At 39.6% G+C, this 26,672-nt stretch overlaps 1 protein-coding gene across 4 annotated transcripts in view; it reads right to left on the bottom strand.

The window, feature by feature from the left end:
* KIF5C (kinesin family member 5C) overlaps nt 1–26,672 on the bottom strand; it is a 143,459-nt gene that overhangs the window by 45,920 nt on the left and 70,867 nt on the right. For all 4 annotated transcript variants that reach the window (XM_037912495.2, XM_037912496.2, XM_037912497.2 and 1 more), the window contains exons 11-18: nt 25,974–26,122; nt 20,174–20,349; nt 16,932–17,000; nt 10,401–10,607; nt 8,530–8,676; nt 6,081–6,269; nt 3,821–3,938; nt 2,328–2,404 (exon numbers count right to left, since the gene is read on the bottom strand). In XM_037912495.2, coding sequence (XP_037768423.1) covers nt 2,328–2,404; nt 3,821–3,938; nt 6,081–6,269; nt 8,530–8,676; nt 10,401–10,607; nt 16,932–17,000; nt 20,174–20,349; nt 25,974–26,122 — 1,132 coding nt within the window. The remainder of the gene's footprint in view (nt 1–2,327; nt 2,405–3,820; nt 3,939–6,080; nt 6,270–8,529; nt 8,677–10,400; nt 10,608–16,931; nt 17,001–20,173; nt 20,350–25,973; nt 26,123–26,672) is intronic.

The raw sequence follows: 26,672 nt of genomic DNA, 5'->3' as shown, positions 1-26,672 counted from the left end.
ACCACTTAACTAATTTACTTCAATAGATTTCCACTGGTATTAAACTGAAGTAATGCAGAGGTGAATTAGGCTCATTTTTGTGTGCGTGTAGGTAAGGAAACCATTTCCAATTACAGGTGCTATATTAGGCATTGTGGCACCTTAGAGACTAACAAATTTATTTGGGCATACCCTTTCGTGGGTTAGAACCCACTTCATCAGATGCATGGAGTGAAAATACAGGAGGAGGTATAAATACATGAAAGGATGGGGGTTGCTTTACCAAGTGTGAGGTCAGTCTAACAAAGGAGGTGCTGTAGTCATCACGACTATGTCGGAATATGAACAAGAGGCTGCTAGACAACACTCTCTGACATGTTTCAGAGTAGCAGCAGTGTTAGTCTGTATTCGCAAAAAGAAAAGGAGTACTAGTGGCACCTTAGAGACTAACCAATTTATTAGAGCATAAGCTTTCGTGAGCTACAGCTCACTTCATCGGATGCATCCGATGAAGTGAGTTGTAGCTCACGAAAGCTTATGCTCTAATAAATTGGTTAGTCTCTAAAGTGTCACTAGTACTCCTTTTCTTTTTACTCTCTGACATCACATTCTACAGGCCATTACCCTCTGACTCCACTGAGGATTACCAAAAGAAACTACACCATCTGGTCAAGAAACTCCCTAAAGAAACACAGGAACAAATCTACACTGACACACCCTTACAGCTCCAACCGGGGTAGTCTACCTGCTACTCAAAATCCATAAGCCTGGGAATCCTGGACGCCCCATCATCTCAGGCATTGGCACCCTGACAGAAGGATTATCTGGCTATGTGGACTCTCTCCTCAGGCCCTACGCTACCAGCACTCCCAGCTATCTTCGAGACACCACTGACTTCCTGAGGAAACTACAATCCTTTGCTGATCTTCCAGAAAACACCATCCTGGCCACTATGGATGTAGAAGCTCTCTACACGAACATTCCACACAAAGATGGACTACAAACTGTCAGGAACAGTATTCCTGATAACGTCACGGCAAACCTGGTGGCTGAACTTCGTTCACAACTATTTCACATCTGGAGACAATTTATACCTTCAAGGTCAGTGGGACTGCTATGGGTACCCCCATGGCCCCACAGTATGCCAACATTTTTATGGCTGACTTAGAACAACGCTTCCTCAGCTCTCATCCCCTAACGCCCCTACTCTACTTGTGCTACACTGATGACATCATCATCTGGACCCATGGGAAGGAGGCCCTTGAGGAATTCCACCAAGATTTCAATGATTTCCACCCTACCATCAACCTCAGCCTGGACCAATCCACACAAGAGGTCCACTTCCTAGACACTACAGTGCTAATAAGCGATGGTCACATAAACACCACCCTATACCAGAAACCTACTGACCTCTGTACTTATCTACATGCCTCCAGTTTTCATCCAGACCACATCATACGGTCCATTGTCTACAGCCAAGCTCTAAGATACAACCACATTTGCTCCAATGTGAAGCTGCAGAACTGGAATTAATTTCCAAAGTGGATACCATCAGATTAGGCCTGAATAGAGACTGGGAGTGGTTGGGTCATTACAAAACCTAAACTTAAATTTCCCCAATACTAATTTCTCCCTACTGTTACTTACACCTTCTTGTCAACTGTCTGTAATGGGCCACTCTCTTACCACTTCAAAAGTTATTTTTTCTTCCCTTAGTATCCTGCTGTTAATTGATTTATCTTGTTAGACTGACCTCATACTTGGTAAAGCAACCCCAATCCTTTCATGTATTTATACCTGCTCCTGTATTTTCACTCCATGCAACTGATGAAGTGGGTACTAACCCACAAAAGCTTATGCCCAGATAAATTTGTTAGTCTCAAAGGTGCCACAAGGGTTCCTCATTATTTTTTGCAGATACAGACTAGCACAGCTACCACTCTAAAACATATTAGGCACTGAATTTCTTTCCTGGGTTCAAATGAAGAAGTGGATTTACTAAAACCTTTTAAATTAAATTTGTACAAATCTTTCAACTGAATCTTTTCATCTTTTGAAGTTAGCTCAACTTCCAAACCATCCACCTCCGATATTTTGGCTATAATGTACACCCCAGCTTTACTTAAGTGGCTTAACATTATCAAACTCTTCCCTTTCAAATTGGGAAAATCACTCCTACGTGGCACATAGGTTTCCTAATGGAAGTTTATGGCTCTGATAGATTATAAAAGTTGGTTAAAAATTATTGGGCATCATGTGTGCATCCGAAAGCAGAATTTGGACCTAACTGTCAATTTGACAAGTGTTCTTGGTGAGAAACAATCTATAATTGTGGCCTGCAATGCTACCTTCATTTCTTCTGCATCCTGAAGCAGGGTCAGATGCTCCTTCTCTTTATCCTGGAAGCTGACTTCATGCATTTTTTCTGTTAATAGTTTAAAAAAAAAAAAAAAAAGTTAAGAGTTAACCAGAGACTTACTCAACACACTGAATCTGAGACCATTAAAAAAAAAAATCACTACAACAGCTTTTTCTTTCCAGAAGCAGACAGAGAACTTCTGCGCTCACTTCAGGAATATCACATATTACCCATCTCTGATATGTTTTTAATGGTAACAAAATAAATGGGCACACTAACAGTCATTTGTTGAAAAAGACTCACATATGGCTATGCAGGGCTCTATGTGAAGTGACATGTGGATAACCCATCCATCACCAGGTCATACCCCCTCCATATGCCTACAACTCCTCCCCGTTCCCAGCATCCTGATGTTTACTTGTGACCCTTCCCATTCTCCTTAGGCCATGGTGACTTCCATCCTTTTCTTCTACCTTTTCAGAGGATCCAAAGCATCTGATGCCACACTTACCCCTAGGAATAGATGGGGAAGCCTGAAGGTGGAGCCAAAACTTGCCAGAATGTTAAATAATGAATTCTCTGATACAGCCTGCTGCTCCTGGAGTCCGAAAGGACCCCCAACAAGGAATATGGGGTGATGTTCTGGTTGGCAGGTGTATGGTGGAAATCAGGACCCATTGTGGCAGTGTGTGCTACAGAGGCTTAAGGACACTAGAGAGAATTGCTCTTTCAATAAATTTTGCATATGTTGTCACAAAAACCTAATTTGCAATCCATAAAATCAAGCCCATGTATTTGAAGGATGTAACATAGCAGCTAGGAAAGGAACATTTCACCCAGGATCAAACAGTGAGCAGTCTCCCCAGTTGTAAGCAGGCAACCCACAGGGCTTGTATGGGTCAGCAACTAGGGGGATTATTCCAGCTGGACTGAACTCCAAGAACATTACAGTACCATGGAGGGCCTGATGCCGTTTCCACTGCATGAACTAGGCTGCTGTGGCTTAGCTTTCATAACAAGCACAGTGTGTACTGCAAGTCACTGAACTGTGTGACAGTGACTGAGCTGTACTGTCCTAGGACTGAATACTAAGCATGCAGGACAATTTATTAGGAGGATGGAGGAAATCATTTGTTGTCAAGTTTTCACATTCAGGCTTCCCAATAGTAACATCCATGTCGCCTCTTCAGAGTTTGCTTTTGCTTCAAAGAGACCCTGAGCAATGCCTAGGATTAGGCAAACAAATTAAAATCCCGACTATCCAATCTGGCTCAGCCACGTCATCCTTCTAGTAATGGGAGGAATTAATGGCAGGTGGGCAGGGGCAACCATTATTTGCAAGGAAAGCCACAACAACATGCAGGACCCCCAGAAGGTTGAGAATGTGCCCGTTGGACAGAACTCAATTTTCTAGCCTGTAGAGGCAAAAAGTCTCTGACTAGAGGCCCCCCACAATTAATTACCCTATTTTCAGTACAGTACCTTGAGCACGCAACTTGGCCAGCTCTTCATTAAGCGAGTCTTGTGACTCTTCTAGGTGCCTTCTCTTCTGTTCCATATTTTGCATGTAATCTGTAAGGGACTTGATCTTTGCTTCATGCTTTAAAAAAGTGAACAGTGAGCAGATATAACTGGTAAAGTTTGTAATTTAGAAAACCAGGTGCTTTCTTCCTATAAAGATTAGGGACGTGTGAAAGCTCTCTGCATCCAGAGCTACCTACTAGGAGCACGTGCTGTACAGGATCTAAGATAGATGTAACACCAACACAATCTTAATTCTTTGTGGCCTGTGGTTAACACGATGCAGCATGACAGGGATTTCCACAGTACCATATGGAATGCAGGACCAGCTTGTTATCAAACTGCAGCAATATTTTAAAGTCAAATTCACTTAACATTAGGATGGAATATATAATTGAGTGGCTTCCTGGGCATCTCAAGCTGTACTGCTAGGAAACCAGATGTGTTGGTCAATAGCAACACTGATCATTTGCTCCTATTTTTTGTTAGCACGTCTTTAAACAAGAAAGGTCACTTTAATTAATAAAAATAGCAGCTCACATTTCAAAAGTAAAAAGAACAAAATATATTTTATTTTGAAACAAATTCTATTCCTAATTTCTGAGTTAAGAGGGGCCTGTGTGGGAGCTATTACAGTTCTACTGATGAGATCATTTCATTTTAAGAAGACCTGCCACAGTATGAAGAAGAGGTCTAGATTTTTGAGTTCACATTATATTTCCGCGTTAAGGGCAAAAGCTTGAAAGGTGCCAAGTACCTCCTAACCTTTATGGGAGTTGAAAAAGTTCAGCACCTCTCAGGAGTGAGTTCTCAATGAAAAGTACACGTCAAATTCCACATCTATCATGGTGACAGTCTGCTAGATTTCTAAGTTTGACAAGAAGTGTTTGGAATACTCATTCCCCAATGTGGGGAATTAGAGCAACACATGGCAGAGAGACTCAATTTTAAGGGCTCAATTTAACAGTCCAAACCTCTGTTAACTGTTACTAAGTTTCCTTCTAGGCTTAAATACAGATAGAGCCTCAGCATGGTCTTATTCACAGGGCTCCCAGAATGACAAGAAAAAAGTTCACAGGCTTGAAGAATTAATCTGGTTGGTTTCCACACAGCACTAAAAGCATTCAAATGCCAAAACAGAGATATTTTTACTCTCAGCACAGTATTGAGTTCCACTCCCACTTCTGATCCTGCCTCATTCAATGGCCTCTGGCAAGTCACTTAACCATTTTCATCAGATTCTCTATCTTTACAGGGGTGTTGAGGGGAATAATTAGGTAACATTTGTTAAGTGCTTTGAACATGAAAAGTGCTATGTAACTGTTAAGTATTACCAGACTCCGGTATAGAATTTCATTGATTAAAAAAAAGCCCTGGGATCAGATCATTCATATGCATGGTTCATTTCACATTTCTGAACAAATGATCTATCCAGTTACAAATTGGTCTCACGTCTTTCTGGAACATTTAGAAGCATGTTACAACTTCTGCCTTTCCTTATCAAGATCTACAGCAAGTTCAATGGCTTGGAGAGCCACAGCAACTGCAAAACTGGGCCTGTCCCTACTTATATTTTAATGATAAACTCCAGTTTTTTCAGACTAAGTGCCAGCAAATTACAAGTGGTGGCCTCACAATCCCTCCCCACAATCAGGGAACATGGAGATGACCATGTGGAATCAACAAAACCCCACCATATTGGCAGTAGCTGGTATTCAGCACATTTCCTTTCCTTTTTCCCCTTTAGGATCACAAAAAGTCTGACCCAGAAGGGAATCCTCCAAGCTCTTTTTCTGGTCACACAACAGCCACCAGGAAACCCTGCTGTTCAGAATTATATGGTACTATTCTCCATAGTTTTAACAGTATCATTTCATATACCATACTGTAGATCTGCTAATGGAATGAATGCCTCTCCCGGCATTTTTTACGAATGAGCTGGATATTTGTTAATTTCATTTGCATGTCATTTTTTAAGTTAAGGGCACAGTGTTAAAGGTATAGAGTTGCAGAAATAAAGTTGTTTCTTCAGCATGTGTGTATAAGCTGTACTTTACAGTATGAGGGCGACAGAAATCTACAGCCAAGCAGGCATGCTCTCATCACTGAGAAGTAGCATATTTAAGAAGGTGGGGGTGGAGGCAGGAAATTTCAGTGAAGAAGAGGGTAAATCAGTAAGACTTATGCCAAAAAGAGGAGGAGGAAGAGGAAAGAGGCATACTTGTGAGATGAGAAGCTGGCAGGCTGCAAGTTCCCTCTCACTGGCATTCATCTTCCTGTTGGAGTCTATCTGGGCACTCTCCAGCTGCTTGCTGCGGTTCACCAGAGATTTCACTTCAGACTTCATCTTACTGATGTACAGCCGTGCCATAGTGAACTCCTCCTCAATTACCCCATTCACATCTGCTAACTAAACACACAAAGAGTTGCATTGCTTAATACAGGCTTATAAAAGAAAACAGCCAATGTAGAAAACTTTCTACTAATGAACCAGTTGTCTAGAGCTAGGGAAATCTCAGTAATACACAGCAGAACTCACAAGTCCTGGGTATACCAGCTCGGATTTTTTTCCATTTACATTCCAAAACATCGTATCACTCAACTTCTCAGAAACTTCATGGATAAAAGTCAGACAAAGGCCAAAAATTAAGTCTTCCTGCTCAGATTATAACCACTGATTCAACATTAAAAGTGGGAATAATTTAGAACACTTGCCTTAATTGCAGTGACACATTGCAGAAGAGTTTTCCTATGCCGCTGGACTGGCCATGAACCTCCCTTTTTAAAGCGACATTATAAAGCACCCTCAATTGTTACTTGTTTACATTGAAAACCGACCTGTAAAGCCCTGGATTCTTAATTAGTACACAGCCTCCACTAAATGGTAAGCATCCATTTTCAAGTACTGTACCCTTTAATATAATTTCATATACAATTACATGGCCACCAGGGGTTGCTGTAACATCTTATGCAAGATTCACTCTTGTGCTACTGGAAAAAAAATGGTTAAAAAGAACTTCCAAATCAGATCACATTAATTTGGACAGAGCTCCCTGTAGTCTTATATCAGCCCTAGATTTACTGGCTATTTGGATCAGCTGAAAACTGAAATGGCATGACAGTTTATTTAAATATTGCTTATTTTGAGATTGCAACAGCTAGATTTCCAGAATTATCAGATATTTTAATATCAACTAATACACTGAGGAACATTCAGAACCTGTGGAATCCAATGATAACAGCAGAATTCCACAAAAAGAAAAGGAAGACTTGTGGCACCTTAGAGACTAACAAATTTATTTGAGCATAAGCTTTCGTGAGCTACAGCTCACTTCAGAATTCCAGGTGCCCAATTTTCTCACCGTTCATTGAGCCCGGAATTCCTCAGCAAGCATGGATTTTTTCTCCCTCCCATACCCAAACATGCCTTCTAGCACCTCTTAAATGAACAGTTCATACTCCAGGAAATAATGATGCAGGATGTTTCATAAGAAACACATTGCCAGATAAATAATCAGAGAGGAACTGAGCACTTGCAAATCCCATTGACCTCAGTGAGAGAGAAGCAGGTGCACAACAACTCTCAGGATCAAGTCCAAGGGGTACAGTATATCATGGCCAGGGTATCCAGAGGCACATACTGTTTTTTATCCTTGAAGTACGGGGAAAGAGTCTAAAAAGTAAGATGCCAGCTCCAATATTCCAAGTGAAGCAAAGAGGAGAAAGTTAGTACACTAAAAAGACAACACGGAACACTGCTTAGAAATAGATCTGTCTCATGTAAACTTGCCGGAAGGGTCTAGCAACTAGACAGAACATTTAGTTTCAAAAGAAAAAAGTGACATGGCCAACAGCGTAAAGAAAATGTGTACATGACCTACAGTGAATAGTTTGTTTAAACAGATGCACAGGTTTAGCCAATGGCCATTAAAATACTATTTCCAATGGTTGGAATTTCCTTTATTTACAGTGGGAGAAGTGAGAACCTTGAAGAACGTGGCCAGCTGTCTGTATTCAGAGGAGCCAGTCAGCATGTAAATTTCAAAGCACTGAGTGGCTGAAGATTTCAGGTATCTCCAGAATCATTTCCACACCCAGGGTTCTACTGTGTCAATAGCATTAGTTTATTTTCCACTTTGTTATTTCACAGAAGAAGAAACCATTAATTAACCATTAATTAGTTTCCTCTCCTACATTGGCTATAGTCAGGCATATGCTACAGCAAGGCTGACATTTATTGGGTAATCAGAAAAATTCACCAATGCTGGAAATTGACAGACTTGAGTTTGTCACCAATACTTTGATTTCCCTGAAAATTTGTGAAATTTCTAAATTCAGCCAGTGTTTAAATGGTAAGCCACAAATGTTTCTCCTCACAGGACTCCGTCCTGATCTGCTGAACAGGTGCTAATACAAATCCTTGACTTCTCAAGAACAGAGCGCACCCATCACAATAGATTGCATAAGCTGCATGGTGGTTTTATGACCTAGAAAAACATCCACTAAGACCAAAACAAAATTATTTTAATTTGTGATCCAAGGAGGATTTAAATATCAGACTACAGAGGTGAAAGGTTGGGGTACCCAAAGGTTGTAAATACCCAAACCACCCATCCTCAGAACTACATCTTCATATTCTTTTGAAAAAAGCAATACAAGATCTGCCTTACTGTTTTAACGTCATTGGTACCAATGATTCCTCCAATCTCTCCCAGATCTTTAAGCAGTAAGTTCAAGATCTCTGTAGCTCTCTTTTTCTGATGATTGCTGAGTTCTTGCAACTGACCCAGCTCTCGTTGGGTGGCTGTCAAAGCCGTCTGGAAAAGATTTAAGAGATGAAATTACAAACCTGTCTAGTGATTTTCCCTTTATACAGGGCAGCAACTATAGTTCAGAAACCCGACAGTTCATACTCTGAGCAGAACAAACCCACAGGAGTCAGTTTTCCTATTTCAGCATTTAAAAGGTTGTCTTTAAATGGTTGTTTTTATGTCTCTCTTTTGATAGAGGTATACTTGTGACCTCACTTTTCATTTTCCCTTGTTTCAGTGCCATTCCATGGGTACAGGCTGTTCAGTTATGGCTTTCAGGCTACAGGATTATTTATTTTATTCTTCCTTTTGCAGAATTCACTTAGAGTCTGACATCCAAGTTACATATTAAACACACCAACATCTACATCTTTCTAGTGTTTGTATAGTAATGCCTTCTATCTAACTGCCTGTCCTCATCACCAGGGCCCTCAGCAGACAGCCAGTATGCCTTTTAGCAAATAGCACAGTAAAATGAAAATTGCTAATATAATGTTAAAAACATTACCAATATGAAATCAATATTGTTGGTATCAGTTACAAAATAATGGAAATCAGAACCTGACAATGACCCAAATAGACGTGACTCACATGTGCTCCAGAGTCTATCCTGCCTAACCCTTTGGGTATTTAAACCAAATCTAGATTTGAAGCTCTTGTAGACTAGGAAATAGTGGGTGATGTGGTTTGATCACATCCAAGAAGCTAAGGTGTGTGTCATGGGAGAAGAAATGAATGCATACAAAATGTTCTTGTAAATATTGGCACTCTTACATCATCCCCAATGCCTGTGTTTTCTCTACTGCAGCCAGAGAAGTCAGGGAAAAGAAACATTTATGTTACACTCTGGTGGGGCTTGTCAAGATGCAGATTATTCCAACCTCCTTGAAGGGAGAGGGGTGAAGGAGGGAGATTTTCACCAACTTGGCAGGTTTTAGGGTAGACCTACACTTCTAACTGGGTAAATTTCAGCTTGAAGCAACATACCCATGCTAGCTCCAATCAAGCTAGAACCGTAAAAAGAGAGCTTAGCTGCAGCAAGGTGAGTGGTAGGAGGGGTTAGCTGCCCTAAGTACATGCCTAGCATCTGGCATAGGATTGCTCTTGGGCAGCTAGCCCATCCCGCCACTCCCAACACTGACTATATTCATAGAGCACAGGTCCCTCAATCAGAGCTAGCGTGGGTATGTTTCCTTGTGCTGGAATTTACACTGCCAGCCTGAAGCTTAGATATACCCTTAGTGAGTGAGGCTGAGATATTGTAGTGACAAAGTTGATCTACATACCGGAATATTGGAAGAACAAAGAGAGGAGACAGCTAACAGCTGCTGAGAAGAAAGTCTAGTCATTAGAAAGAACATTACTATCGTGCTTTGCTCCTACAAATTACCATTATATTTTAAGTGTTGTATGCAAGTATCTGCCAACAATTACCACATAATAGTATCAGAGTCTACCACAATTTTATTCTTCAAGATGGGCGATACAAGAGGTAACTCTTGGAAAATGTTGGCCTTCTAATGGCTTCTCAACTTCAGTTTTTAGCAACAGCAACTAGTAATACACTTGACTAGAATATTAATAAAAGATTTATAAATTGGTGCAGACTAGTGGATATCTGGGATGCCCCAAAAACTTTTACATCTTCCTAAAAATCAGTCTTTTTGACAAAGATAAACTGCATGTAAAAAACAGACATCAGATAGAGGAATAACCAGCAATGCTCCTACTGTTTTCTGTGACAGTTCATCAGCTAGCTGTTCATTGGCTCGGGTCTTGTCCTCCACTTCTTGTGATTTCTGGTCATAATTGACAGCTAATTCCTCCAGGGCCTGAAGAACCTCTTTCACCTCATCTTTTGCAGCTTCATTTTCAATTTGAAGACGAGTCAGTTCCTCTTGGATCTTCTCATAATCTCTTCTAGTGGAAGCCAAGAGCTGGAAATAGATGGCAAAGATCCCAAGTAGGTCACTGTTCCCCCAAGAACTAGCTCAAAAGATTTACAACATTGACTACAGGAGATCTTGACACGCTACCAGAAACAAGAGATTTTGACTCTACCAGAAACAATATCAGCAGCAGGTGTAATGTGCAAATATATCTTTGAAGAAACTAAGCAAAAAAACCTCTGGACCTCATAGAAAAGAAAGCTTAATCAAATGCTATTATGCCACAAGATTCACACAGAAAAACTTATTTTGAGCAGTTTCATAGCTTCAAATGCTTTTTCCACTCTGAATTCAATGCTGTCCAAGCTAAGAACCAAAATGAAAAAGACTTCAAGCCACAGTGTCACAACTTTGAAGTGAACCACATAATAAGCTGCCTAAAGTAGCTTGGGGTGTCTTGTGGCATTTTGTTATAGGGAATATTTTAACAGGAAAAACTGTGATAATCATTTTAAGTTGAGTTAAAAGAAACTGTAGACAGACTTCTTTTAAAAAATTGCTCCTATTTTCAGAGATCAACTTAAAATAAGCAATTTTACAGGCAAACTGTTGATTAATAAAAAGAACACAGGTTTAGCACAGACTGATGGCTGTCTCCAACCTTCCTGTTATACCCATCTAATCCATTTCATTCTCAAATAAAAAGGGACATAGGTAAGTTTATAGGATGGCGAAGAGTGTGCAGAGGTCAATTTCATATTCTACTTTCATATCCTATTCCATCTTAATAAAAAAATTAAACCATGGAAAATTCTTCAAAATTCAGATTGCACACACTCTGAACTGGAAAACCTCTCAAGTAAAGTTACCTCTAGGAGAACAGTGTCAAACTAAAAGAGAAAACTGAAAAGTATCTCCCAATATTTATTGCTAATAATACACTTTTGGAAAGTCACAAGTTGAAAAATCATTGTTTAAAAAAATAAAGGCAAAATGCAGCACCAAATAAAGACTACAAATTTCATGCTTCAATTAAAAGAAGGGGTTATTGATCGGGGTCATCCTAATGGCAATATCCTGGACATTTATTCAGGAGATGCTTTTGTTTTTAAGGGTCTCACTTGATGGGTTGGCTGGAGCTTGAAGTGCTGTAGATGTAGTTCTCCTAAACTACTCACAGCCCTTAGTGCCAAATTAGTAGTCCTGATGGGTGCTGAAGAATTAAATCCTGTCCAGCTTAGCCAGAAGGATAACGAACATGCCATGGGAGTGGAGGATTAAAACAATGAAGAAAAAAAATGGAGCTCTGAAAGATGGTGTGGTAGGCTCTTCTTTCTACTGCCATACTTCATAGGAGTGATAAAGAGTTAGGTAAGTATATGGTTATCATCCTGAACTACCACTGTCCACTATCTCTTTGCCCCCAAGCCTTGAGGAAGTTCAGCTCTAGATACAAAACCAGAACTGAGATAGACATTTCTAGATGTTGAATATATAGAAAGAGAAGGTGAAGAGATACTAAGAGGAAAGCTGGAAAATAGAAAGCAAGCAGGTCAGTTTCAGGACACATGCCCCTGCACCAAAAGTGAGGAAGAAATGATTCATCATTAGGGAAATGCACCCAGCTGGTAATACTGTATCCTCAAAGTGAAGTGTAAGTTATTTATCAGGACCTAGGGATAGGAGATGATTTAACAATAATAACCAAACACCTTAAAACTATTTCTCCACTAAACTGACATAGGCTACTCCTTACAATTTATTTCAGGTATTTTGATGTGCTTACCACTGCGGTTTCACAACACCAAAAATCTATTGGTGCAATATACTACCTAATGTGTAAGTGGCAACACTGCCCTTTACTTGATTGCAGGAAGGGGGGAAAATCAAGACTTCAGGAGCTTAGTTATCTCATTCTTTACCTACCGGTTCACAAAGAAGAGATAAGCCTTAATAATACTGACAGGTAGGTGCAAGGAAGAGTTCTCTGTCTTAAGGGGTAAAGACCTGTGTTTCTGGAGTTCTGTTCCCCATGTTTCGCAACTTTGAGATGTAAGCTTCACTGTGGGGGCTATTAGAAGCAGGGTATTTACTACAGAGGCCAAAGAGAAAGAATCAGAATATAGAGGAGTGAACAAGTTATTGGACATCCATCCAAAGGAAGAATGACTGAAATCTTAGGATGGTTGGAACACTGTGAAAGGTCAATTTATGCACACATACATACAAAGAAAGCAGACCAGAACAATTTACCAAGCAATTAATCTTAATTTAGTACATGGAGTTCTATCCCTCATGTTCTAGTAAAGTTTAGGCACGGCCTTCCTGCAAAGATTCAGAATTGCACCTGAGAATACCGTATAGCAGTAGGTAGCCCAAGTGTATGTACTTTCACCTGAGAAAGAAATAGTTAAACCATGGCAAAGGAATTCTAAGGGTATTATAACAGCATGTGTCCTATCTGTAACATGGTTTATAATAGCATTGAATCTACTAGTTTAATCAGCCAGAAATAAGTGCTCTGGCTAATTAGGGAGAACAGCCACGTTGCATCATATATCAATGAACTAATCACAAGCAGTAGTAGATTGCAGGTGGATCATTTCAATGAGAGCTGTGAGAAGCTGGTGAAGTTTACAGATATGAAGTCAAATCCCCCAAAACCTGAGTTTCATTCTCTAAAAGAGGAAATTAGCAAAAATATTGCACTGGCTTCCAGAGGTGACAGACTGCCATCCCCCCCAATTTCCAATAAAGCTTCTAAGCCAGTGGTATAACACTAGCCTCAGGGATTTTGATAATAAAGTTGGTGATGCAGGAATGAATGCAAAAAATAAAGAAAATGGTCAACATGGCAGGGATTAGAGGCCACTGAAAACAAACTAATATTGAGTAAGGATCCAGACCGAGGCAGGAGATGAGCTAGAATACAGGAGACTCCCAAGTAATTAAACATCTAAAAGGACAGTGATGCAAATAGCCCATGAAATAAAGGTAAGAAAAGATGCCAGAACTCAGGAGTACTGAAACTATACAAATGGGAAACTAGAGAAAATGAGTGAGATTTGGACTCTGAATTAGACTTACAGACATTAGATCCACAAAGAACTACATTCTTTTATGAAACAGAAGTAGATGGTTTAAAACCCTATAAAGTTAAGAATACACACCAGCAAGTTGTAGAATGTAATTTGAAGTATTATTGCTGGCAGTATGTGAAATGCAACACTAATCAAGACACTCATAAGAGCATAAGAATGGCCATACCGGGTCAGACTAATGGTCCGCCTATCCCAGTTTCCTGTCTTCTGACAGTGGTCAGTGCCAGATGCTTCAGAGTGAATGAACAGAACAGGGAAATTTATCAAGTGATCATCCCCTGTCATCCAGTCCCAGCTTCTGGCAGAGCATGGGGTTGCATCCCTGACCATCTTGGCTAATAGCCATTGATGGAGCTATCCTCCATAAACTTATCTTATTCTTTTTTGAACATACAACATCCCCTGGCAATGAGTTCAACAGGTTGACAGCTGTTCAAAGCTGAACAGTCCCCGTCTTTCTAATTTCTCCTTGTATGGAAGCTGTTCCATATCCCTAATCATTTTTGTTGCCCCTATCTGAACCTTTTCCAATTGTAATACATCATTTTTGAGATGGGGTGACCAGAGCCACATGCAGTATTCAAGCCTACCATGGCTTCACATAGAGGCAGGATGATATTTTCTGTCTAATCAGCTACTCCTTTCCTAATGGTTCCTAACATGGTTAGCTTTTCTGACTGCCGTTACAGATTGAGCAGATGTTTTCAGAGAACGCAGTACAATGTCTCCAAGATCTCTTCCTTGAGAGTGGTAATAGCTAATTTAGACCCCATTATTTTGTATGTATAGTTGAGATTTTCCAATGTGCAGAATTTCATTTGTCATTTTGTTACCCAGTCACCCAGTTTTGTGAGATCCCTTTGTAATTCTTCACAGTCAGCTTTCGGATTAACTATTTTGAGTAATTTTCTACCATCTGCAAGCTTTGCCATCACACTATGTACCACTTTTTCCAGAACGTTTGATGATTACCTATTTTGTTCCTGAAGCTTGTCACACTGGCCATTGTGGGAAGACAGGATACTGGGCTAGATGGACTATTGGTTGGACCCAGTATGGCCATTCTTATTGTCTTATGTACTATGTTGAAATAGAGTGACCAGATGTCCCGATTTTATACGGACAGTCCCGATATTTCAGGCCCAGATTTTTCACACTTGCTGTCTGGTCACCCTATGTTGAAAAGCACTGGTCCCAGTACAGATCCTTCGGGACCTCTCCCCCTTCTGAAAACTGATCATTTATTCCTACTCTGCGTTTCCTATCTTTTAACCAATTACTGATCCATGAGAGGACCTTCTCTCCTATCCTATGACTACCTAGTTTCCTTAAGAGCCTTTAGTGAGGGACCTTGTCAAAGGCTTTCTGAAAGTCCAAGTACACTAAAACCACTGGATCACCCTTGTCCATACATTTATTGACCCCCTCAAAGAATTCTAATGATTGGCGAGATGTGATTTCCCTTTACAAAAGCTGTGTTGACTCTTCCCCAACATATTGTGCTCATCTGTGTTTCTGATCATTCTTCTTTTTTACTATAGCTAACCTAGTGAGGAGGGTTCTAAACTACATTTGATGGGGGCAGAAGACAAAAGCCCACATGGAGAGTCAAAAACATGGAGACCTGGGACAAGGGTCAGAATCTAGGCGGAGCATGGGCCGTTACAGGAGGAAAAAGGGAAAGAAAAGAGAGAACATAGAGGGGCAATCAAATCAGTATCATGTCTGGTTACTGATGTGAGAAATATGGGGAATAAGCACGAAGAACTCTCAAAAAAGAAAAAAAAGAGGTGGTGAAGGGACGAATTTTTCTATGCTTAAAATATAAAAAAAAAGTTGGTCAAACGGCAAAAGAAAGGACAGCAAAAAATAGAGAATTTAACGCACTATACAACATTTCACCTCCTCCAATTTTCCAAAAAAATACCACAACTACATTTGAGAAGCTCAGTAATAGTGATTTAGCATTTGTACCGTACTTTACATCACGTTCACACAATTACTACTGTATCCTCTTACCATCTCTGTGAGGTAGGTAAGGATCATCCTCATTTAAACACACGCATATTCCTTTTCCAGACACAGACACTGATATAAAGAGATATTAACTGATCCACTTAAGGCCTCAGAGCACATCAGTGGCAGTGCCAGGATGAAAACTGAAGAAAAACTGATTCCATTTTCCACAGACACTCCACTAAACTATGCAACCTACCAATCAGTAATGCCCAATCCTGGGCACTACTAATTCACCAGTAGTAATAATTTTTAAAGTGTCAGCATTCCCAAGGAACTCAGGTAATTGGCTAACATCCACCTTGGCTTGCGTTTTACAAGACGAACATAGTGAAAAATGTTTTACCAGCATTTCTCACTTTCAAACCCCCAGAGTTACCATCCTGTATAACAGGAGTGGGCAAACTTTTTGGCCCGAGGGCCACACTGGGGAATAGAAATTGTCGGGTGGGCCATGAATGCTCACAAAATTGGGGTTGGGGTGTGGAAGGGGGTGCGGGCTCTGGGCTGGGGAAGAGGACTTTGGGGTGTAGGAGGGTTCTCTGGGCTGGGACCGAGTGGTTTGAAGGGCGGGAAGGGGATCAGGGCTGGGGCAGGGGGTTGGGTGTGGGGAGAGGCTCAGGGGTGCAGACTCTGAGCGGCGCTTACCTCAAGCGGCTCCTGGAAGAAGTGGCATGCCCCTTCTCCGGCTCCTACGTGGAGGCGCAGCCAGGCAGCTCTGCACGCTGCCCCATCCACAGGCACTGCCCCTGCAGCTCCCATTGGAGTGCTGGATGGGGCCATTGGAGCATGTAGGAGCCAGAGCGGGCCATGGTGCAGCCCCCGACCCAGTGCCCTAGCCAGAGCACCAGAGAGGGGCCGAGCCACATGGTGCAGCCCCCGACCCAGCACCCCACCTGGAGCGCCGGAGCAGGGCCGAGCCACATGGTACGGCTCGCAGGCTGGCTTAAAAGAGCTCATAGGCTGGCTCCATCCCACGGGATGTAGTTTGCCCACCCCTGCTCTATATTATGGCCCAGCAATATGGTGTACTCAAATGTGTGCCCATTTAGACTTCAAATTCTCAAGATGACCAAACAAACCCAAAGTTTAAACCCTTCCATCTGTCACATAAGGCAACTCTCATCCAATAGATTTTTAGCCAGTTATAACATTTAGCAACATAGCTAATACAGTAATATTAAAAAACAAAAGCTCCCTGTGAAACAAAATTTTTCTAACAAAGGTTATTTGGATTTTTTTTTTTTTTTTTTACCTCATCTTGATCCAACATTTGTTGTTTTAGTTTCTCAGCCAACTGGCTCTGCTGGTTGATTTCATCATCCTGCAATTTAATAAAAAGATTTATTTCTGTAATTTGGATTTGAACCCTTTTCTTTTCTTTTGCGGGACCTGTACAACAGTAATGCCCCAAGATGGAAATAAAATCAGTATAAATATGGATGGGCAGAAGAAAAAGAATTATAAAGAACAGCTACATGGTTAAAAAATACATAAGTGATTAGATGTCTCAATAAAAATCATAACATGCAGCTAAGCAGGCTTGCCTCAGATCATGACTAAGACACTGGAATGGCAGTAACTGCATCAAGCAAACAAACCGGTGTTAGTCAATTTGTAATTGTATAACACAACAAGATCTTCAGTGCTATGGTTGTAGACTCCAATTAAGGGCTTTTCCAAACAAACATTTATATCTCATCTCTCTCTCCTTACACTGAAAGAGTTCCAAAACCTTGACAATCCTGGTGACTCCAAAATGGAGGTGCTTTTATAGGGAAAGATCAGTCAGCAGTTTCACTGTAAATGTTTGACGTTCAAAAGTTTAATTTAGCTGTGATAATATAGATATTATTTTATAAAAATGTCTGCCACTCTATTCTGAATGGAAATGGACTAGAGATAGGTTTATTAAACAAGAACTAGGGCCAATCCTGAACTTCATTAAAAAAAATACATCATAAAACATGGGTACACTTTGTTACATTTATTTCTTTCCTTCCATATCAAAGACCTTGAAGAAAACATTATCCACCTTTGTGTGGATACTGCAATTCTATTGACATTTCAGGTTTTTAGTTAAGACAATATCCTCAGGGCTTGAAATTGTTGTTGAATGCAGAAGTAGAAGAGAGGTGTCGGACTCCACTGAATATATTCTCTAAAAGCATGGATTCAGATAGACAGGTCAATCCTGGCAGCTGACAAAGTCTCTCTCATCCATTCTTGTGAAAAGGGATGTCTATCTGTAAAGCAACTCAGCATCTAAGTGGCTGCTTTTGTGCCCCATTGGAGTCCATCAGAATTCTGAATTTTACTGGTAGCCATCCTAAACAATAGATTGATTTCTGATGGCAAGGCTAGCTATCAAGTATAGTATATAGGACACTTCACTCCCAACACTTAAAATGGTCTTTCAGATTTCCTGTAAACATAAAATGTGGGTTCTTGAGAGTTATAAATGGGAAAGTCTTGTTTTTATATTAGGGAAAATCACCACCCTTTATATTCCCTACACTCGTGTAATAATGGATTGAATTGTGCATTCCTATATTTCCTGGAGAAATAAATCTCAAAAAAAGTGCAAGTGACTACAACAATCTACAGTTAGTCCTCTGAAGAATAATATAGGCTGTGTGGCTTTAGAGGGGACGGGGGAGAGTAAGTAGTTAAGTACTTTATGACTAGAATTTTTACCTCTTGGTCAGCTATGTGGAATATCCGCAATTTCACCAAGCAGCTCAGATGGTATTTTGAAAATCAAATCAAGGATTAAAACACTGCTTGATATTTCTGGGGTCAGACTGTGCATGGTCCTTGTCCAAGGACAAGAGCACAATGGAAAGCACATGTTCAAGTAGCCCTAACACTCTCTCCCACTGCATTCAGGACTCAGAGACAAGTACAGTCCCTGTGCTCTCCTGCGTCCAACAGCTTTTAGCTATCAGCAGACAGAGAGCCAATGCAGCTTTTTACGCATGATTTTCCATTTGTGTTGAACAACCCTGATGAAAAAATACATGAGTTAAAATGAATATTTTTAAGCAATCATCAGTTTTTGCTAAAATGTCCTTATCTTTTGGCACTCCTAACATATATGTTATAGTTAAAAGAAAATACTTCTGTTCGGGAGATTCTGTCACCCAAGCCCACCTATTCAGAATGATAGGTGCCCAAAAAATTCCTCTATCATATATTTGAGAAGTACTGATAATGTATTGGACCTGCACAAGACAAATAAAAGACTCCTGTCTCAAGGTACTTGCATTCTAGGAGACTGACATAGATCAGACAAGATGCATTAGAAGACCTAAAGGATGGTCTTAGATTTTACTTATTAAATTTTAATTTAACATTTGTATCTCATGCTCTCTTCCCCTCCCACCCCTGCCTGCTCCTAAATAATGTTGAGATGAGGTGGTAGATAACTGATGTGGGTTCTGGATCTCCTGGAAAAGGTGCGGGATTCAGGAGGAAATGGGTCAGGCCCTTACAAATTAATGTCAATCTTTCCATAGACTTCAATGACAGCTGTATAGAGACATACATGAAGAAATTGTGGAGTAAAATAGATGGATACAGGAGATCTGATGGTGAGACTTCGAATCCTGGATTGCTTCCTACCCACCCAGAAAGAAAATTCATGGAGCTCAAAATGAAAATATAGAAAATCTGTGACCTCCACACTGAGTAATTATGTAAAATGGAGGATTGGTAGAGGTTTAGTGAGTTTCAATTATATGGCTCTGGTGCCAAAATTCACTAGATGTTTAAAAAAAAAAAACCAAACAAGGCTGGAAGGCTCTCCCCTGTTCTATTTTCATATCAGCTAGTGAGTATTAAATATCAAGCTGTAGATATCAGATGAGCTTACTGTTTTTAGGATGATTAACCAGTAATAGAAAAGTCAAAGTCTGTTTACTGTTCTGTGCAGTTATAGTCACAGTGGGACTGCATAAGGGGAAAAAATAATCCATAGGACCAGTATTTACCATAAACAGAGACACTCAAGAGTAACAGCAGTAAGAACATAAAGTTCCTATACACAACACAGAGAAATCCCTAAAGCAGTTCAAACAGTTCCATACTATGGTTAGACTGAAAATGAGTAACTTTGAGGAAGAAAACTGAAGGCAATTAGGCTATGGCTACAAGCCAAGAACACACACAGAGACTAGTTTAAATAAAAGTATATAGCAGAGAAAATGTTTCTTAAAACTATATAAAAAACTGGAGTAAGCCAACAGCCCCCTCACCTGTGGAGAGGGGCAGCCTCACAGGTGCCTCTCACCACTGTGAGGGTAGGCAGCCGTGCACGTCCCTCCCAAGCTGTGAAGATGGAGTGTAGGCCTATTCTAAATAGTAAATACAAGGGACAACAGCTTGAAGTTTGGGAAGGATACAGCACTGATAATGAAACAGCTGGGTACATGTACCCATTGACTGTTGGAAACAGTTTATGTACTTAGAATAGACTCAAAGAAACAATTTCCAGACCTTGTCGTCCAGCTGTCTGTAGAGACTGGTGATCTCTTCATCGTATTTCTGCTTCTCCTCAGCTGAGATGCTGGCAACAACAGGTGCAATGTTGTCAATGATGGGTGTGTTGTCACAGGGCTCCAGATTTTTCTGCTCCTTAGCACTGATCTGCTCATCCTCAGGCACTGCTTCTCCTGCAGGAAGAAGCATGTTATTAAAATCCATGGGAAATAGAGGCAGTTCTGAAAACAAGAGGCCAGGAACTCAGCCGTCAGACTGGTCCCTAGCACAAGTCAAAGGAGCTAGAAGGAAGAGACCATAAAAACAGGTATTAAGTCAGATTCAGGGATGGTATGGCCACACCCCACACTGGTAATTAGGAGGAGGAATGATGTAAGTAAGAGACAAAAAAAATCAGACTCATTTTAAAGCATATTAGGCTTAAGTATCTATTTTCCCCATTTTCCTTCTGTCCTCTCCTTCCCACCCCTACGTATTGCTATAGGAATACAAAGATCAAAACAGTTGCATGAAAACAGCAAAGTTCCAATACAGTCACAGAGACTGAAACAGCAAAAAGCAACATGCAATTTTAACTCTGGGCATCTAAAGTGGAATGATTTAGATTGGTATGCAGTGGCAGAATAAAACTAGATATGATGTTCTTAAACTTTTTTCTTCAGAAGAATTTTCTCTGAACAATATTTTCTTTACAAAAACATATGTGCATTCCAATTACTAGTCTCTTGCAATTCATTGAAAAGGAACAGGCAAGTAGTTAATGCCAAAAATTGAATTGATGTTCATTATAGTCTGGTGGAAACACTCCTGTAGTTGGTAAATATTGTGTGTACTGTGTGGGGTTTGGGAAGGTTAAATTCCATATTCTGCATGAAGATTTTTTTAAATCGAGAGAATAGCTACAGTTTAAGTGAGAGCCTACGATATTGTTGTTCCATAGATGAAATAACTAGCAGTCACTCCTGTCAACTGTGCAGACACTATCCATAACGCTGCTAGGTAAACAAGTAAACAACGCAAATGTAACAAAACAAAAGGAGACATGGTAATTCAGCCCTGGGAGAAAGAACAGGACCTGGGAGTGCAATGATCAATATTTCCCAGCTGTAATCAAAGTTAGTGAGAAAATAAAATTTTCAAGCTTTAAAAAAACAACAAAATTATTAGACATATAACATGAAAATCAAGCACCATAGAAATCCAACATTAAAAATATTCCCTGTCTACATTGCTGATATCACTTTATATGATTAATACTGAAAATGTTAAATATAATTTATTTTTCACCATTTATGCTATTGATTTAGCTTTTGCATTTCGCTCATATTAAACAATGAAAGCAGATACTTTTTGGCCCTTGGGAACTAGAACAGTGCTGTTACGTTTGGGTTCCCAAGATGTGTAAGTAACCTCTACAAAAAAAAGTTCAAACATTTTAATTTTCTTTTTTTGGTTTTTAAAAAGTCAAACTTTTCCATTCATATTGCTTTGCGTGGAAAAACCACCACTACCGAAATTTGGGTCTTAAAACTATATGACATTATCCTTCTTACTAGGATACACAAGTCAAATTCTGTCCTTGGGTATGAGCACACTTAATTGGCGCTGACTGACTTCAATGGGATTTGTGCACATATCTTTGTTTCGACTACAGCTTCATTTGGAGAGAAAGTCACCTTTTACGGAGCCTTCCATCAAACAATGTTATTCAGAAGGTCAGACAGCCAGCCAATAATATATTTCTGAATGCAGTTAATCTGCTTCTAGGCCAGGCCAGTGAGACAGAATTGAGGGTGAGAAAGTGCATACATTAAGAAAAAAAATAAAAGGAGACAGTTTTCTGTAAGAACTGGTTACTCTGCGTACAGCCATGCATCTGTGTTCCCTTTTCTAAAATGCTACTGTCCCTCTAGGATGGAAAGGAGATTTGGAAAGTTACATTTAACAAACATAGAATCAAACATACAAGCACATTAGGAGATTATAAATTCCCAGCACTACACAAGACCCAACACCAGGCAAACTGTCTCCATGGCAATTTCACTGCACTAATGGAGAAATATTCCCTGCACGGAAGTGGCCTGAGTCTCTAGAGATGGCCCAAGAAAGCTATCATTGCAGTCAGTTGACTGTAATAAGGAATACAACCACAAACAACACCTGGGGAAAGAGAGCATTTATATAAACAGGAAGGTTTGATTTCTCCTGCTTTCATCAAAATCAAAAGCAGTTGCCTCTTCCCATAGAAGATTTTACATATGATGTTCAAAATGAGTGTAATTGACCTATCTTCTGACCACAAATTCAAAGATTTTAATATCTGTCCACACTAAATCACTGGTGTGCATTTACTTCAGACTATCAGCATTTTTTGTATGTAGCATACAAATTAACCTTTCGATTACTAGCTGCATAAACACACAGGATTTGGCTGAAGTAAAAAAAAATTTTGTAATGACCCCATTCAAGTGGTTTTCCCCATAATTACAGTTTATTTTTAAGAAGAAAAAAACTGCAGTCAAGTATTAAGTAAAGATAGTCACAGTTAACTATTTGTCAAAATGTCACTATTTGTCAGAATGCTGGAGCAGATAAAATCCTATAAATTGGAATTTACATGCTGAAATTTCAAATACAAAAACTACCTACCAAATTACCTTCTCTCCCCCTACATGAACCGAACCCTACACAGAGAATGGAATAGCAATTCCACTCTTTGTGCTACTCAGAACAGCACATTTACTGGTCTCCACAGAAATTCCATCTGAAAGCCACAGGAGGGCAGGCGGGTGATCAGACTGACAGTCTCTAATGCAGTTCTAACAGATTGCTTATTCTAATGACAAGCTCACACCAAGGAGATATCCAGCTATACTAGATGCACCAGAAAGTAGAATTCCATGCTGGAAAATAGTGATTAAAAAATTAAAATAAAGGTGAGAAATTAATAAGATCCTTTATAAATGTTTGTATCTCCTCTTCTGTGCCTTCCCGTGACCCTATGTGAATTTTATTACTTATGAAACATATTGTAAACTGCTTGCAGTCTTGGCAGCTGAAATAATTGGTCTAGCTCAAAAGTTTGCTGTGCAGCTTTTGACTTCCAGAAGCTGTTGGTACACTGGAAGAGAACAGAGCTCTGTGCAATTAGTGATAGCCATTCCAGAGGCCAGTGTCTCCTTTCAGCTGTACCAGCGTAAGTCTAAAGCAAATCACTAACTTCAGTGCAGTTACTTCAGATTTACACTGGTTTAATTGAAAACAGACTTTGGAGCTAGATGCCTTACAATAGTTGTATGTATTGTTATTATGCTAGTTTAATTATTTTGTAACAAACCACAGTGAAAACCACATTAAAGATCTCTTACAGGAAAAAAAATCTTAACGTTACATTTTCTGTTTATAAATTTCACAGTTATTTACCAAGTAAATGCTTTATGATTTCATGACTACAACAGCCCAGTTACTCCAGATGAACTTAATTGAACACTGTAGTAACAAATAAATTAAAAATATAATTTTCTATTCATTATGCAGTTAGACAAGCAACTGTGTAATTGCAGCTATCATATGACCATTTATGCTCTAGAAAAATTACCTGAAATTGTGTTCACTTGTAGTAAATTAATTCAATTTAGTGGTTAACAAAGACAAAAATCATTTAATCACAAATTCCTTCATTTCTTTTGAGAAAAGCCATTGGAACACACCAAATTTTAAGGTTAAAATTAAACAAAAGACTTTTCAGATCTTGCTTCACACACACACACAAAAATCAATACCAATATTTTGCCCCATCTGGGTGTTTTTATCAACTCCAAATGCAGAAAATGATCTTGTCCTAAAAAGTTATTACAGACAAGCGTGAGCATGAGAGGGATTACCAACATGTCCAATTCCAATATTACATGTATCTGTATGTAGGATTTTTTTTAAGCTTTGTTGAACACTAGGATCTTCCTTGCCTCTATGGATTTCCAGGAGCATGAACATTTCATCTGAGTGTTAAAGAGTCAGGGGATTTCTACCATTCCGGGAAATGAGCTAAACTGGTGGAGGCTAGACTAGGATGAACCAGACAATGGCAGGCATTACTAGGCTTGGCTCCAAGTAGTTACAGCCTGATGGTCAGCAGTTCCGTTGCTATGAGGTGGAAGGTGCCATTAATAGATGTTTGTTAAGTATGATAACTTAAAACAATATTGATTATTTAGGCTAGGGGTTGTTTTGTTTTTTTATGTTTTAAGATTTAGTTCTGTATTACGTATGTTCCTAAAGTGCGCAATAGAGACCTGAAACTTTAAAAAAAAAAAAAAAAAAATCCAACCTGCAATAATTAGTATTGCTTATATAGGCTCCTAAAATTGTGGTTCATGGACGACTCCTCCTAATTTTTTCAACTGCTAAACAGCATTAAGAGACACTAAAAATATATACTTCCGTAATACTACTTTTCTGCATAAGCAATGTTATAGTTGCCACAGACACTATGCAATCATAAATGAGAGGGAAGCAGATCACATACTCATGAAGAGGAGGAAGCAGATTGTTCATGAGACTCTCTCTGTAAAATATGGCCCTTATCATGGAAGGGTTTGGCACCTCTGATCTATTATAACTTCAAGTAAATACCTCCTCTGTTTTATCTACCCTGAACTGGATCGGCTTGGGAAAGTGACAAGCTAGCTTTTTAAGAATATCATCTCTGCCCTCTCTCAAACCCTTAGAAGAGATTGTGACCACCTCTGATACTGAGATAAGCACAGAGGCAGCTATGGCTGCTGTTTCCCATAAGGGCAATGAAGGCACCTGCAGTCACAAAGGGTATGTCTACACTGCAGTTAGACACCCATGGCTGGCACAGGCCAGCCAGCTTGGGCTTGTGGGGGCTGTTTAACTGAGATATAGAAATATGGGCTCGAGCTGCAGCCTGAGCTCTGTGACCCTCTCACCTCGACTCCAGTCTGAGTCAGAATATCTACAATGCAATTAATCCACTTAGTCCACTAGTCCAGGCCAGCCATGGGTTTTAATTGCAATGTAGACATACCCCTTAAGGGCAAAAAGTGATCTAAAGATTCTAAGGAGCCATTAAAATGGCCAACTTTGCAGAATGGTAATCTTGAAAGGAATTATTCTGCTTTAGCACAGTGATTCAAAGTGGTAAGCAACATCAGTTAAAAAAAGGCAGAAGATGCAGCAATACATGAATTAAGCTTCTATGCACATCCATCCCCAAACTTAAAGGCTTTAAAGTTCTTCCAAAGACACTATGGTGAAATTAGGTACTCATGAAAGTGAATGTTTAGTACTGTTCTGAGACTAGTACAATGCAGACAGATGCTGTGCAAATTTCCTTATACAACTGTCACTCCAATTCAATCCTGATTTATTATTTCCTATTCCAGTGCTCGTATTTCTCTGAGCAAAAAAACCTGCTAGTTATGGCAAATAATACAGCAGGTCAATAGTTTGCGGTCTAATGGTGATGCAACTAATTTTTAGTAATGGCAACTCAAACCCAGTCTTCATGAGGTGAGACTAGTGAACTAACTCACTAGGCCACCTTGGTACCCCAATGTTCCATTTTTTCTGGTTCTGTATTATATATATGAACCTAATAGACTGAATAATCATTTATCATGGAAGTGTCTTTTACCAGTTCAATATAGTTCATCATCATTTGGAAATTTTGTATTTGTGTGTTGAAAACTTGTATGACTGTTTTCCAATTCAAAGAAAGATTTAAACATCTAGAATTAAAAATAAATACATATTTTGTTTCACTGTTTCTTACCATTTCTCCACCTATTCAGTTCCATCTCCAGATGCTGGATAACATTCTTCAAACTCTTGTTTTTGTCTTTTTCCTTCTCATACTTTTTCTTCCATTCTTCTGCAGTCAGCTCTAGATTCACAGAGACTGTGTTCTTAATAGTCTTGGCTCTGTGCAATAATAAGGAAGGCATGAAAATAAGTGATTAAATTGTTTTCATCACAGTATTTCTCTCAGTGTGACATGGCAAGGATTCAGATTTAAAAAAACAGAACCAAAAAACGGAATGCCTGCACCTTAGGAAATAAAGTACAATGCCACAGTTCATTCTTCTCTTAAACACCTTGGCTCCTTGGAGCTTAAATATGAACATTTTCATATGGCAAATACAGCAAACTGGTTAGTAAAGGGGTCAAGTCTCAAAAAGAAGATCCACTTTGAGGTACAGAAGTTCAAAAAAATCCCTTTTAAATTAACACCTCCCAAAAAAACCAAAACAAAAACAAAAAACAAAACATGCTGTGGGAGGCGTTCAGCACCAGAAAGTTTTGCCTTAATTTTCTTCAATTTAGTTAAAACTCATGTCTGTGAAGAATTCTCTCCCACAGCTTGGTTAGAAGAAGGATTCTGCATGTAGAGTTAGGAACAGATTTTAATATAAATTTTGTGATTCACCTTGGACAGTATAAAGTAACACTGTGTACCACTTTAGCACAAAAA

Source organism: Chelonia mydas, chromosome 11, assembly GCF_015237465.2.
Source record: "Chelonia mydas isolate rCheMyd1 chromosome 11, rCheMyd1.pri.v2, whole genome shotgun sequence".
Taxonomy (NCBI): Eukaryota; Metazoa; Chordata; order Testudines; family Cheloniidae; genus Chelonia; species Chelonia mydas.
Note: the sequence above shows the minus strand (reverse complement) of the source record. Positions and strands in the feature narration are given on the sequence as shown.